The 15660-nt window shown below is 41.4% G+C and overlaps 1 protein-coding gene across 1 annotated transcript in view; it reads right to left on the minus strand.

The window, feature by feature from the left end:
- The window catches only part of CLPTM1L (CLPTM1 like), a 50198-nt gene that overhangs the window by 9425 nt on the left and 25113 nt on the right, over positions 1-15660 (minus strand). Inside the window, exons 10-15 of the mRNA XM_006272897.4 lie at positions 12079-12144; positions 7300-7350; positions 5953-6035; positions 1610-1644; positions 1031-1086; positions 882-926 (exon numbers count right to left, since the gene is read on the minus strand). Coding sequence (XP_006272959.1) covers positions 882-926; positions 1031-1086; positions 1610-1644; positions 5953-6035; positions 7300-7350; positions 12079-12144 — 336 coding nt within the window. The remainder of the gene's footprint in view (positions 1-881; positions 927-1030; positions 1087-1609; positions 1645-5952; positions 6036-7299; positions 7351-12078; positions 12145-15660) is intronic.

Below are 15660 nucleotides of genomic sequence, written 5' to 3' on the forward strand. Positions count from 1 at the left end.
GAGGTGGGGAGCAGAAATCCAGAGCATGTCACCCCTTCCACTGTGAGTCCACTGAAGCTCCATCATATGGCTAAATGTTTTAAACTCCATTTTGGCCTGGAAATATCCCTGTGCATCTAGACTTGTGCTACTGTGCACTCAGAAACAATCTAGTACAGTCGCAGATGTCTACTTCCACCTTAACTTTATTGTGACCCAATTCCAACTGGGAGGTACTAAATTCTACGCAAGTCCCTCTTTTCTTCAGATGGAAGAGAAACAAAACAAAACACTCCAACCAGACATTTGACACTGGTGTCAGTAAAACATGCTAGTTCAGCCAGATGACTCATCTGAGAAAGCTGGAACCCAACATGACCAAAGCACACAAGGTTGCCCATAACTCTGTCTACTGCTGAAACAGGAGTCATAGAACAGGAGAGCGATACATCTTCCCTGGCAAAACATGATCTACCTTTAGAGATGCACAAGGTGATACATCTGCCCATTGCCAAATTGGAAGTACTACTAGTCTCTAAATAGAAGCAGCCCCTGAAGACCCACAAGGCTGTCCGTTGAGAGAAGAAGAGAGCTACAAACCAAATCTGGGTAAAATCAATTGCAATTCTGAGGCAAGCTGTACTTTTTGGGTTGCGGTAGCAAAGATTTAGACATCTTAAAGGTGGGCAAGGATCTAGACGTGAGATTCTACAGCACAGTTGTTTTGCAATGTGGGGAACTCATTGGCTTGGGAAAGCATGTGGTGTACTGACAATTTCCAAATGTGTGTGTTAAACTAATATTTAAATTTCTACAAATTCCTCATTAAGCTATGCTTCTCAAATAAAAGATTATCGTTGGCTTGGCAGCACAAATCTTTTTGAAATTATAACTTTACTTACTTTATATGTGAAAGCCTTCCATGGTAAATGTGCAACTGATTTCATCTGGAAGAAAAGAAACATATGTAAAAAATTGGCACAAAGGTAGGAAAAAAGCAGATCCAGAAAAATAAAAACATCCTATTACTATAAGCAAAATTTACACTTACCTTATAATTTACAAATAGCTGGGGCAACATAAACAGGAATCCAAAAGCATATACCCCTGGAGATAAAACGTTAAAGCATTTTAAGGTAAATGCCTCAGAGCAAGTATTTCATGTAAACTAAAACACTTTCAGACTGAGAGGTTCCCTCCCCACATCATATCAACAAGGCTCCTTAACAAAGAGGAGATGCAAAGGCAGGAGATGCTTATATAACTATCTTCATAGTGTTATCAGAATAATTTAGATTCCTTTATAACCTTTACTATTCTAGGGCCCACTGGTCCCCTATGGGACTAGTATCATTTCTGGATCCACAAACAAAATCACTCTTTTCCCATACTGTACTGTTCTAAGAAATCAGAAGTCCAAATACTATTTTCACATTTGTAAAATTAAACCTGAGCCAATCTTAAAACATAGGAACATAAAATTAGACTTCTAAACCTAGTCCTAGATAGATAAATAAGCTGCCCAATTAAAAAAAAAAATTAGCACCAACATCTCCTGCTGATGTCAGAATAAATGTAGGCCTTTAGTTAGAGAAGCTTGGCTTCAATTTCAAATAAGGCAGACACTTACCATTGACAAAGCTGTTAATCAACCAGGAATACCAGCTATAAATAAGAGAGAATAAAATTATTGTCTCTTTTTTTCTAACCAATACACACCATTAAACTAGCAACACCTCTCCTTTTGTGTCATCTTCTTGACAACACATTAACATGAAAGGTGAAGCCAAGCACTCAAAAAAACTGACTGAACTAGTGGGCTACTTTTTAAGAGAGAGTAGATGCTTCTTATTCACCTCTTCAAAATTTAATAGTTTTAGAAAGGTTTTACACTTTTTAGAAACTGTTTTACTGTGATGTAATGCATCAAAAGTAACTAGCTAAGTGGAGGGAGCTTTATCAATCATGTTAATAAATAATTCTAATATTATAAAAGCCTACGTCTGTCTGTCTGTCTAATGCTTTATTCACGCTCTGACTGGCTGAAAAACAGCCAATCAGAGTTTGCACAAGCGTTCGAACAGGAGCTGCCAGTGCGGTGGAGCACCACCATGATGGTGGGGGAACAGGGGACAGAGCGGGGGAGCAAGGCCAACCCCCAACCCCCCTCTCGCCCTGCTCCCTGGAGGCAGGGGCAATGGGGAAGATGGAATGGGGGGGGGAGGGGGGTGAGGCCATGGCTCTGGCCTTAGCCTGCTCCACTCCCCTTCTGTCATTGCCACCTGCAGGGCCCGACACAAGACGATGTGACGGCGGTGGCGCGAAGAGCAGGCCTAACATAAGTTGGGGGAACAGCAGGCACGTCATGGCGGCAGTGGTGGGGGAACGGGAGGAGCGGGCCCAGGCCTGACGTGGTGGGGGGGAGGACTGAGCCCGAGCCAGGGGAGAAGCTGGGACGTCACAGCAGTGGCAGGCAGGGAGCAGCAGGCCTGGTTCGACATGACAGTGGCTGGGGGAGGGGAGGGGAGGAGCAAGCTTCCTCCCCACTCTTGGGGGCTCAGGCCCATTCCTCCACCACCCCCTTCTTCCCCCCAGTTGGCTCCAAGCCTGCTCCTCCTGTTCCCAGCTGCCACTGGGTCGGCCTGGCCCCACCGCTCCCCCCACCATGGTGGGCCAGCTTCTCCCCACCCTCTGGTCCAGTCCTCCCCTGCATCGAGCCCAGGCCCACTCCTCCCCTCCCCTCCCCCTGCAGCGGTGGGGAGGAGGGGAGCAGGCCCAGATGGGGGGTGGGGGCATGGGGCTCTGTCCACACATGCTCTTCTTCTAGGCCCCCTCCACCCCGTCATTCCTGACGGGCAATTGGTTAGTATTTCATAATTTTGTAAGAATAATGTATTCCAATTACCTTTACTAAAAACATTATTGTGCACTGAAAACTATCCAATGGACTATACACAAAGAATGAGAAACTTATTTATGGAAAGAAAGGAGAGACAGTTTATGTGGCACTGTAGGAATCATTATCACGTTGCAGATTATACCAAATCAAATTTGCTAATGAAGCTGGAGACAATACAGTGTCTTACAAGTAAAGGCATTAGAAACATAGGTAATGAGTGAGATTCAACTGGGGAAAGCACATGTTTATAAAAGACATAAACAGAGTACGGAGATCTACAGCACTGATGATACAGCAGTAGACAACAATACATGAGTCTGCAATGTAGCAGCAGTAAAAAGGTGAGTGTGAAATGTGTTTCTGGAAGAAAAAAAATCTATGCTAGTGTGATAATCAGATATCAAGTGACCAAAAATGTATCCATGGTGAAATTTCAATTTTAGCAACCTTAGCAAGCTATATTTCACTGAAATTTGAATTATGTGGAATAAACAGGATACACATTAGATGCATTAAATCCTGCCTCACAGTAGAGATATAAAAGGTTAAACAGTAACTAAATTTATACTGTTTAACGTTTACCATTTACCTCCTGCCCACTGTTGGGGGAGCGGCTCCGGCAGGTGCTGCCTGGGAGGTAGCACAGATCCAAGCTGCAGCATCACAGGGCTGCTGTAACTAGTGGTTACCTGGGGGAGTGGCACCAGACAAAGTTGTGCAGTGGAACTGGCAGGGCTCAAATAGGAGTGAGCGCAGGACAGACACTGGGTGACACAAGGGTGGGCTGCACAGAGCCAGGTACCCCTCTCCACCATAGCACCCACAGTGGCTCCCACCTGCCAGGACAGGCATGCTGCACCACACCCATGTGATGCCTCCAGTCTATGGGCACCCAGAACCCTGGCTGGCACCTTCCTCCTACCTGCCCGCCCCTCTGGGTTCCGGCAACTGCCACTCAGCAGTGACCCATGGCTAGCGCCATGCTCCTCCTGCTCGGCTGAGGGCTTGTCCTAGTGCTGAGGCTCCTAGCAGAGGGCACTCAGCTCACAGGTGGATGCCTCAGGAGTGATCTTGTGTGGCATGTCCATTTGCACCACATCCCCAGGCTGGGACAGCTGCCACAGGTCCTTGCTGAGCAGCAGCTGCTGCAGCCCAGAGCCAGGGGGACAAGAGGGAGGGGTTGCCTGGGGCTCTGGATGCCTGCAGGCTGGAGGCACTGCTTAGGTGCAGTGTGACACAGCATAGCTGTCCCAATAGGCAGAGAGGCAGGAGCCCTTGTGGGTGCTATGGGGTTGGGGGGTATGCTTGGCTCTGTACAGCCTGCCCCTGCAGCACCTACTGGCAGCCCTACCACAGTGCTTACTCCTATTTAAGCCCTGCTGGATTAGTCTAGCAACTTTGCCTGGGTCTACTCCCCCAAGTAACCATTAGTTACCTCCCTGCTGCAGCAGCCCTGTGATACTGCAGTCTGGGTATGTGCCACCTCTTGGGCAGCCGCTGCTGGAGTTGCTCCTCCAAAAGCAGGCCACAACAACCTAGGGACCCCACCAGAACCTGCTGCCCTGTGCTGCTGCTGGCTCCTCTGCCTGCCTGCTCCCACACACTCATCACGCAGAGCCTGCTGTGGCCACAGGATTCAGTCCTGGCTGGCGATGGAACTCACCACAATCCCATGTTTCACCCTTGGCCCTGGCTCCCTACACAGCCCTGCCCTGTTGCTGCAGGACTATTTGTTTAACTAATGTAATTAGAGGAGGTTAAACGCGTAATTTTTTTAAATGACATTTCCATCCCTGGTTCAGAGAGAGATCTCAAAAAGCAGGTGTTAAAGGGAAACCATCAATGAGGGGGGCTATTTCTGTAAGAGCCAACCAAGAACTGTTGCTTTTCTGATCGATGCTACTGAATATTTTTATCAGTGCGCCAGGCTACGAAGTCTTTGTCAGCAACGATTGTAGATGACAAAAACTGTTGAGGTAGTAAACAAGAACAAATTACTGGTATGGATTGATCTGAATGGTGTTTTCATACAGGCAGATGCAAAGTTATCTATCTAGGAACAAAAATGCAAGCCATACCCACAGGACTGGACACTGCCTTGAAAAGTGACTTAGGGGGTCTTCACAGATAATCACTTCAACATATCATGGCTAACAGAAATAATGGGATCCTTGGCTAAATGAGAACAATGTTATCAAAGTAGGTCAGTGGTTGTTCCCTTGAACAAACCATCGGTGAGACTACAATCAGAATGCAAGTGGTCCAGTTCATGTGTCCACACTTCAGGAGGAATGTGGGAATACCGGAGAGAGTACAAAGGAAGGCCACAAACAATCCAGAGGCTGGAAAGAAACCTCTTGGAGATCAATCTGTTCAATATCTGAATGAAAAGCCTGAAAGGCAGCTGGATGAGTACATATAGGTAAATGTCCAAGGGAAAGATAGAATAGTAGGTTTTTCAACCTTACTCAGAAAGGTGTAACCAAGGCTCAAGCGACTGGAAGTTTAAATAAGATGCAATCTTCTAGTTATAAGGGAAATTATATAATGGAATATAGCAAAAGCTTTGGTTTCACCACTGTCTGGAACCTTTAGAAAAAAATATCTAATTTTATCTTAAGAGTTATTCTTTAATCCAGCTTCTGAGAGATATACTATGTGTTCACCTTCCTCTACAGGGCAGGTCATATTTCACCTGCTCAGGTTACCTGGGTATTTCAACCTTATCAGTTTTCTGTTGTTGCAGGTGCCACAGGCTTTGATGATATATTCTGCCTCTTGCACCATTCAGCTAGATTAGATCATTTCAGCCTGCACTGGAATAAAGTCTTTAGGATTAACAAGAGTACTATGTTGAGGAAACAATGTCCTGTGACAAATGGGAGATCAGACTAGATACTCTACTGGGGTCCTTTCTGGTCTTACACTCTAGGAAACAAGTAGCAGTATCCAATCAGGACGTATACAACTGAACAAAAATAACTGGGCAATTATATTCTGCATCCCACTCTCCCTTATCAGTTTACACACAAAAAGATAAAATACTTTTAGGAAGTTGATGTATAATACCCTACCTTTTATATTTGACATTCATCAGTGAATAAACTGCACCTCCAATACACAGTGGATACAATAAATAGGACAAGTATTTCATAGCCTAAGGGGAAAAAGAAAAGTTATTTTCAGCAAGTGCATCAGCTCACATTTTAGAGACAGACTTTCCATGGAGTTAAGTAATAGGCTTTCTTTTTGCGCACAAAAGTATTTGAATTTCTTATATTCCGAAGATCTACATCTCAGTCAATTCACACTTTTGAGTCTGTGCCCCAAGTCCAAAACAGGGCAAGAATGCTACAGTTTAAGTTTAGATTGCTAGGCACACAGTCAGCTTGTTTCAGAAGTAGGAACTGAAAAGTCTCATCAGTGCAACTGGCAAAACATTTGGAAAAGTAGGGTATGAATTTCAGAGTCTTCAGAATCTATGAGGAATATGGGAGAGGGTTTAGCTCCCAAGATATACATCTTTATACAAGAAGAATGATTTGTAGTCCTGCTTTTCAGAGATCTCTAGATTCACACATTTAGCAATGTAATAGAGGCAGGAATTCTAAATCTACTTATAAAAGGTGCCTACAGACTTTTAGGGGTCACACTCTTACTCATGGCACCATGAATTACAGCACCCTGAACCAACCCAACTGACAGTTCACCTGGCTTGAGCCTGCCTGCACTGGCCCCGGTAGAGGCATTCTAGCAGCCTCCCATAAGGCTGCCAAAATGCCCCTCTCCCCATACTCCAGCTCCAGCTGTGGTACAGCCAAGTCAGCAGCTATGTACTGCCCCTTTCAAGAGGCTCAGGTGGCGGTGTGAGGGGGGGGGGGGGTTCCCTTCACCCACCCATGGTAGGAGTCTCTTGACAGCAGAAGCACACAGCAGTCAGCTGGGCTTTGCCACAGCCAGAGGGGGAGCGGAGAGGAAGCCCACTCGCAGGACCCCCCCCGCTATGTCAGCTGGGGTACTGGGGGGAGTCAGACCAGGTCCACAAGGCAAGGGACCTCCATTCCAGCTGGCCCTTCCTCCCTCCCTCCCCCACACAGCTCCAACCATGGCAAAGCTTAGCTGGCAGCTGCATGCTGCTGCTGTCAAAAGGCGCGGGCAAGTGTTGGGGGCAGGAAGCCCCCCTTGCCTTGCACGCCACCCTCCCCGCTGGCATCTACTCTGCTTGAGGTACCGTGGGGAGTGGGGCCAGGCCCATGAGGCAAGGGTGGGGGGCTGCCTTCCCCCACACCCCTCCTGAGGCTCTTGATGCTGGCCTTTGCCATGGCTGCAGCTGGGTGGGAGAGAAGGGGAGGAAATCCCAGAATAACTGACAAACCACATTTTTTATGATGAGTCAACATAACTGAAGGACTTTGTCTTACCTGGGTATCATATTCTTCTGTTTTCTTTTCAGATTCACTATATTTACCAAACTGTAATAATTTTGAAAGAAAGAAAAGATGCAATTTGTTTATACAAGACAAAACTAGAGAGAAATACAGAACTGTACTTACTAGAAGAAAATAATAATATCAAAGTTAAATGAAAAATGTCCTGTCTACTTATGCACTAAAACAAGGGAAATGACACCTATTTGGACAAAACAAATGCAATACAAAGCACTATTTCATGGTGAAGGATTCTCCTTTTACATTTGTTTTCAGTTAAGAACTATTTACCTCCAATGCCCAATAACCATTTTGGACAAGAAGATGTCAGTTACTGGATAAATATCTTCAGTCCACCCAACCTCAGCTAAGGTACAAGTCCACAAATATCACAGACCCCTGCTATAATCTTGACCACAAAATGAACATGAGCCTTCAATGCAATGCTGGGGCTAGTAAAGCCACAAAAACACTGGCTTGCATCCAAAGATGCTTCTCAAGCAAATCCTGGGACGTCGTTCTCCCCTTGAGTACTGCATCCAGTTTTGGGCTTCACAATTCAAAAAAGGATGTGGAGAAGCTTGAGAGAGTCCAGAGAAGAGCCATGCACATGATCAGAGGTCAGGAAAACAGACCTTATGATGACAGGCTGACAGCTATGGGGCTCTTTAGCCTGGAAAAGCGCAGGCTCAGGAGTGATCCGATGGCCACCTATAAGTTTATCAGGGGTGCCCACCAGTACCTGGGGGAACATCTGTTCACCAGAGCACCCCAAGGGATGAGGAGGTCGAACGGTTATAAACTACTGCAAGACCATTTCAGGCTGGACATAAGAAAGAATTTCTTTACTGCCCAAGCCCCCAAAGTCTGGAACAGACTGCCATCGGAGGTGGTTCAAGCACCTACATTGAACACCTCCAAGAGAAAACTGGATGCTTATCTTGCTGGGATCCTATGAGCCCAACTGACTTCCTGCCCTTCAGGCGGGTGGCTGGACTCGATGATCTTCCAAGGTCCCTTCCAGCCCTAATGTCTATGAAATCTATGAAATAACATCCTCCCTGTCCAAATAAAAAGTTAATATTCCTGGTCATTTTAACACAGGATATTAGCAAGGAAGGGTTTTGTGGTGGTAGGATAGGTAGGGCTATCTTTTTGGTTTTCTTTATGCCTCATTAAAAGAGTACCTCAGTGCCACTTAAAAAAAAGTTTTACTGATCATCTTCAAAGCAGACAACATCGTTAGTGAAGCCACTATGTTGCTCCCCCTCACGAGCACTGTTAGCATTATTCAGCAGGATATAAGCAGAGATAGCTCTGCAGCAAGGGTTGGAGTGTTCTGTTAAGTAAAGGCATTGTGAAAAAAATTGGTTTTCTAGTTTATTTTTGTTTTTAAACATATAAATGGGTTTATCAGTTTCCTTCCCTTTCCCAAGTGCATTTATTGTTATAGTTACTTGTACTATTTTGATTAACTTATTTGAGAACTTTGGCATATGAGAAGTACTGTTCGTTCACAGGATGAATAAAAGCAGACATTCAAAAAAACCCAAAACAAGCAATAAGTGCAAGGTTTCTGTTTTGCCTAAATGAGAAGGAAGATGAAAAAAACTGTCTAAAAGTTCTAGCAAGAGGACAAATGAATGACTGGAGAAAAGAATGTGACTTGCTTGTGTGAGACCATGCTGAAAAGAAGAGGCCTGATTAGAAAGAGAGAGAGATTACATATATGTAAAACTAAATGTGTACGGACGGACAGGGTGTGTGTGTGTGTGTGTGTGTAAACATAGATTTGGCTAGAATACATAAATATGCGCACGCGCGTGTGTGTGTGTGCACGCACACGCATTCTTCCAGATCTATTTAAACTAAATAGCCAACTTATTAATGGATAAAAAGGGAATGGAGGACATCATAAAAAGAGAAATAAAAGGAGTCAACACTGATATGAAAGGATGGCCAAATGTGAGAAAGGACCAAATTGTACCTATGTGCATGCACGATAGGGGAAACTGCTTAACAATATTGTTCCACTGAAAAGAAAACTACGAAATGTTGTGTCCAACTTGCTGAAAATGCCATCCAAGAAGAGAGAGAAAAATCAGAGATGGAGAACTTTGCCATTTGCTTAAAAAACAAAATTGAAAATGAACAAGTTGAAAAAATGTCAAGTGCAACCATGCTTAACTTTTGATGTGTGTGTCCTCAGCACTCCAGTCCTACTAAGAAAAGACATGAACATACAAACAATTTACTGTGGGATGAAAAAGTGGGTGGTACTTTTCTGCTGTTCCACAGTAATTGTCCATATGTATATACTTACCCTACAGTAAAATGAAAGGTACCAGTTTCACTTTGATCTAAACTACCACAACTTAGCTTCCATTTATGGCAGGGTTAAAGAGTGCACACAGCCCTTATCATGGAGCCGCTAATAAACAGTAAAGTCCCACACCCCTGGTAACTTGTCTGTGGGTTTGCATTTGAAGTAATAAAACCTATCAAGCTTTCGTAAATGACTCTGCAGAAGTTCAAATTCTTTGACAACCTCCCTAAGCTTTGTGGTTTGTTGAATGAACTAAGAGAACTAACAACCTATCTTCCTCTATAACATTCATTGGAGAGAAGCAATTAATAAAAGCTTTCTGAAAGTCCAAGCATAGTAAATAGTCATGGGGCAAAGGGTAAAGTTCTGCCAGACTTGCAACTAGCCAAGAAACAGAAAGTAACAATCCATTTTAATCATGGCAAACACTTAACAAGTGGTGTGCCAGCATGGTGAAATATAGAGATAAACCAAGACTAGGTATCAAGATTGGAGAAAAGGAACGAATTTCAGAGAAACTTTATCCAAATCTACATAGGCAACACAAAGACAAATGAAATTCAATGCTGAAAAATGCAAGTTAGTGTGCATTGGAAGGAATGATGTTAACCCACTTAATTTAGCCAAATAGTTAACAAGTAACTGAGGAAGAATGCCAAATATCATTGTAGGCAGGTCAATGAAATATCTATAAGCTCTGCAGCAATAGGGGGAGGAATATTTGAAATTCTTGAAAATATAATATTATGTGATATTTAATGAAACTGAAAGACAAATTACAGTTAACAAAAAGGAATGCATTCAAGACAAAAGTTAAGGCCTGTGGAACAGTTTCAGAAGGCAAGTTTGGCAAAATTCAGAAGAAATGGATATCAAAATATGGATATTTAGGTTAAACAGGATTATTAAAGGTCTGAAAGGAAATCAACTATTGCGATTTAGTTCATATCCAACCTGTTATGTTAGAGAGAAACCTCTCCTATGGAGAGGTGGCTGATCTGGAATTGCACTGGAAGAATTATTTTCTTATATTTCCCTGTGGGAACAGATCCTCAGCTGGTACAACCAATAACTTCACTGACTTCACCAGTACTCTGGCAATTTTACCAACTATGAATCTGCCTCCCACTGCTAAATCCTGCATCTTGTCTGGTAGGAACAAAAGGGCTACTAATCTGCAAAAGAACATGAAACAGCTGAACTCAACATGTGGTGTTTTTGGTTTTACCTTATTTTTCAAAAAGAAATGCTTGTGGAACTTTTTCCTGTCATCCCTGAGACATCAAAATAAAGTAAAGGAGAGCAGACTCTTCACCCGACTGTGTTGTGAGGTTAAAAACATACCACTTTTAATTCACTGGCTAACTTTTAGAGAGATGGAAGAATGAAGTAATCTACATACACATGGTTCCTTGCTTCCTTTCTCAAGGTAGCCTCCAGAATGAAGCAGGCAGCTAGGCATCTTAGAAGATGCTGATATTGCTAAGGTATAACAGCTGAAAGTACTCCCCAAGCAAATTTCATTAGCTTGCCAGGGAAGAGTCTACCCTCATAAGCCAACTGTCAGTAAAGGGCTAGGAAATTTCACTATCTACCCCATGAAATAGATAGCAGCATCTATAACCCCATGAAAAGAGCAGCCATTATATACCCAATAACCTGATATGGGATGCTGAAAGTGGAAAAGATTTTCTGCCCAAAAGAATTCAGCAGTTGTAGCAGCTCATTTTCACAGGATTGCTACACAACATGGAAACATATGGCCTAAATCACCATATATTCAATGCTTCAGAAATCCAACACAGAATTTGCAGAACATTTCAAAGACAATTCACAGTGACTCGTAGAGGTATCACACCTATACTAAAAGTTCACTACAGCGCACTGCCTGACTCAATGTTAATAAATGAAAGCAAGCCTGGGATGTATTGAACGTGAAGCGTAACCACTTGGTTCTGAAGACTGACGACTAAATATGCAGGCTCATCTCACGTTCATCAATTAAAATTAAATTTGAGTGCAACTAATTTATAGTCTCATTCCTTGTGAGTGTTGTATCCACACCAAATCCATCATAATTAGTAACATTTTTGGTAGCTTCAAAAAAGAAAGTATTTGAATGGTTTCTTAAATCTAACATGCAGAGATGCCTCTTTCACAACAAGGCTTAGACATATTTCCACAAGGCAAACATTGCAAATTGTTCTGCAGAAAATGTCTTACTCTTTTCACGTTATTGATCCAATACAAAATAATTTTTCTAATGCAAAAGCTGACTAGCAAAAAACCAACTTCTAGGTCTATAACAATTTTTTGGCCTTTTGTATAATGTGATATATCTTATTTTGTTTATTTGACATTTATTTCCAGCCAAGCTGTTTTGTAATGTGAATGGGAGCGGACAGCTTAACACATCCAGTTATTACGAAGGAACAAAGACACAGTACCTGAAATGTTGGTCTTATGCCTCTCCATTTAACAGTCATTTTCAGTGCTTTCTTCACTTTCCAGAGCTGTGTTGCAAGTTACAAAAATACAAACATTTTTGTTATAAAGAGTAACTTATCCAACATGACTAAGACTATCTGATTCTATTCGTCAGACCTGAACACCTGGACTCCTGAAGGAGTAGCAGACTGAAGTCAAAGAGTCAACTGAATTATTTGGAACAATAAATTATTCAAGATATAAGAGTATCTAAATCTAACCCTAAGATACACAGTGAACAGTAACAAACTCAAGTAAAGCAGATACCCCTACTATTTAGTTTCAATGTCTACAGAATTAGAAAATAAGATTGGTTAAGTAGAACTGTACTCTGTGAAACGCTGCAAGGGAAAACATTTTCTATATACCACGTTTGTTTTTCCAACAATTTTATTCCACTTTTCTAATTTCTAAATGTAATGTACAAATGAAACTACAAACGACCAGAGATAACTGCCATCATTTTACTGCAGATGTCAATGACAAAAGCAAGAATATATTAGCCATCTATATACAACTTCAAACTTAAGTTTGCATTCAAAAGCAGAATTAAAAACAAGTAACGAATTATAATGAATGTAAACTGGTAGCATATCATGTAAAATAATATATATTTATGGAGGACTTTTTTGGTTTCTCTTTACACTTTGTAATAGGAAATCTGTGAAATTAAGCTATGGCTAAAATTTGTCCATGGCAGCCCTACTTCTCATTGCTGACATTTTAAATACAAGACTGACTATGTGAGAATTGTTAAAGAACTGGATCCTGAGTAGTTTTGGTGCCATAGGAACATATTATTTAAACAAACAGATTGGACTTATGGCCATTTTTAATGATTATTCATTATCATAAAAATTGAGTAAGACAAACTTGTTTACTAAGGCCAGGTGCACACGCTGTTTTAGAACTGGCACTGCCAAATGTAATCTTACCATGTAGAATGACAAAGTTTAGTGCACGGGTTGGCAAAGGTGAAGATTTTTATTAGCACCTGCACTTCCTACACTCTCCAACAACATGACCCTCATTCCACTTCAGCTTTTAAACACCTAAAAACAAAAAACTATTGGAGCTACTATGGCTGCTTTATAACACAGGCTGTGTACACACACAAATAATCTAGAATTCTCCCAGGTTTGTTCTCCTGATAGAGAAACTTTCCCAAACTCACATGTACAGGAATTTGAATGCTGAGGCCCTGAAGAGTGGAGAGCTTCCAGTGCTGACACTGTATAGCCAGGGAAAGGGAGCAGGGGAACCCTATGAACACATCTTAGCATGCTCTACAGGCTCCCACAGTTTGCCTGGCAACAGATAGCAGCAGCACATATGGCAGCCCTGACTGGCTGACCCAAGCTGCCCATGGTCAGCCTGTGTTTCTGTGCATCATAATGTAGGGATTGCAAAGAAAGCGTGTTCTGCTCCATGCTGGTGCAGCAGAGTCCAGTGAGTAACACACTATTTCCCTGGGTTGAGGGGGGAAGGAGAATGCTGAAAGACTATTTTCTCTTCCAAGTGAGTCACGGCACATATAAACATTCACTCTCCCAGGAGAAACAGTCCCAGGAATTATTTAACCCTGGTCATTCCCAGGTTATTTTTCTCCTAAAGTAGTTATTTTTACCTTGAGAAAGCCTGAACATGTGTACTTCATGGTTTCTCCTGGGAGAGCCACAATTCTCCCAGTAGAAACTGAATGTCTCCCTGGGGCCACAGTCAATAAAACTCCTCAAAAGCAAGGAAATTAAGAAGCTAGTTTATGTGCAGTTATACAGACTTTATGCCTCCACCTAGAGGTGCACACCTTAGCAGCACTGCATATGCGAAATCCTACAGCCACAAATTTAAGTCTGCCAGCATGAGACACCCAGCCCCCTAACATTCTGATGAAAATTCCAATGAAAATCTGCGTACAGATAACCTAAAAGGAGGCAGAGTTACGACTGTCACATACAACCTGTTGTATACAGTATCTGTAGTAATGTTGAAGTGTATGCCTGCAGGTAGAAAGCACTGGTAGGTAACTGAACTTTTAAGTTCTTTTTGGCAGTTTCCTTCTGACATCTATTTATGTTGTATGTGGAAGAACCACTTTCAACTAATGTTAAATATTCAGAAAGCATAAAAGAAAGAGTTATATTGGATACATTATATAGTCATAAGTAATAAAAGCTTTTAAAACTCGAGAGATAAAAGTTTAAACTATTCTTTTCAATGTGTTTGAAGAAAAGCTTATACTCCTGAAAAGTATTTTACCCTTAAATTAGGCATATGGATTCAACCAAAACTATTTGTAGGATTGTCCTAGTTTTTAAAAATTACTTGTTTACATTATCTTTTTTTTTATCTTAAAGCCAAATTTACTGGAATGTTCCGGCTATTTTATGCTCCTCTTCAACCTTTCATCTATGGCAAACAATGGAAAACATGACTATAAATTTGTAAAACCACCTCTTGCATAAAATTAAGTAAAAAAATTATCTATCTATACAATCTACCTAATGTACCTAGACAATGGCTTATGTGAAATTCAGAGTTATGGTCAGCCAAGAAACAGATTTTTCTTCTGGGGAAAAAATTTACATTTTTATTTTTCTCCCCATTCTGAGTCATGACAAACAATAAAATCTGAAATGCTTAAATATGCTCTTTGCCTGCCACCCAAACTGCTTTCCATCATTTTTTTCACAGACTCAACCCATTCAAAAAAGAAAAGCGTCTAATCAGATATTTGACCAGCTTCAGTCAGAACAAATCAAATAATTTAGTCCTGGTCTTAAATCTGAAAACCCATTCTGAAGAAACTTTCCAAGCATTTACCAAAGAAATATTGAAATTTTAGAGAATATGATTGATTTCTTCATACTAAGTCCAATCCCTGCTTTAAAAGCAAAAAATCAACTCAACCTTAACTTTGAACCGTGGCTGATGCCTTCAAATTACCATTTTTTATACTTAAGTTCTAATATAATGGTGATTTGTTTGAAAATGCTGGAAAAAATCTATTAAAATGATATGATAAACAGTATGGAATATGTTTGAAGCAAAAATTTAAAATGTTTTGTGCAGGTAAATTACATCATATAGCAACAGATATTGCTCTTCCCAGGCTTAAAAATAAAATGATATACAAAAGTCAACATTTCAAATTTATTCCTTAAAAAAAATATTGTATTAAAATTCCAAGAGCAGCACTTCGTGGACTGTATAACCATAAATCAAACTTGATAAGATGCTAAAATTGAATACACATACCAGTAAGTTACGTAAAAACACAATACTGCAATGTTGTATTTGTTCCCAAAAATAAGCGTATAATACCAGGATATTAAAGCTAAACATTGGTTTGGGAATCCTTTGTTGCAGGAAAATGATTACCATAAATCATAAAGAATTTCAGTTTTGTTTTTGCACAAAATTTCAGTGAGCTAACTATATGGGAATTTCAAGGCCTGCATTGTTGCAGAGTAGGCATAAAAATGTTAAAAAGGTCCAAAATCAGTTATGAAATGGGTCCATAAAGAAATTTAATTCCTGAA

This window comes from Alligator mississippiensis, chromosome 3 (assembly GCF_030867095.1).
Source record: "Alligator mississippiensis isolate rAllMis1 chromosome 3, rAllMis1, whole genome shotgun sequence".
Classification (NCBI taxonomy): Eukaryota; Metazoa; Chordata; order Crocodylia; family Alligatoridae; genus Alligator; species Alligator mississippiensis.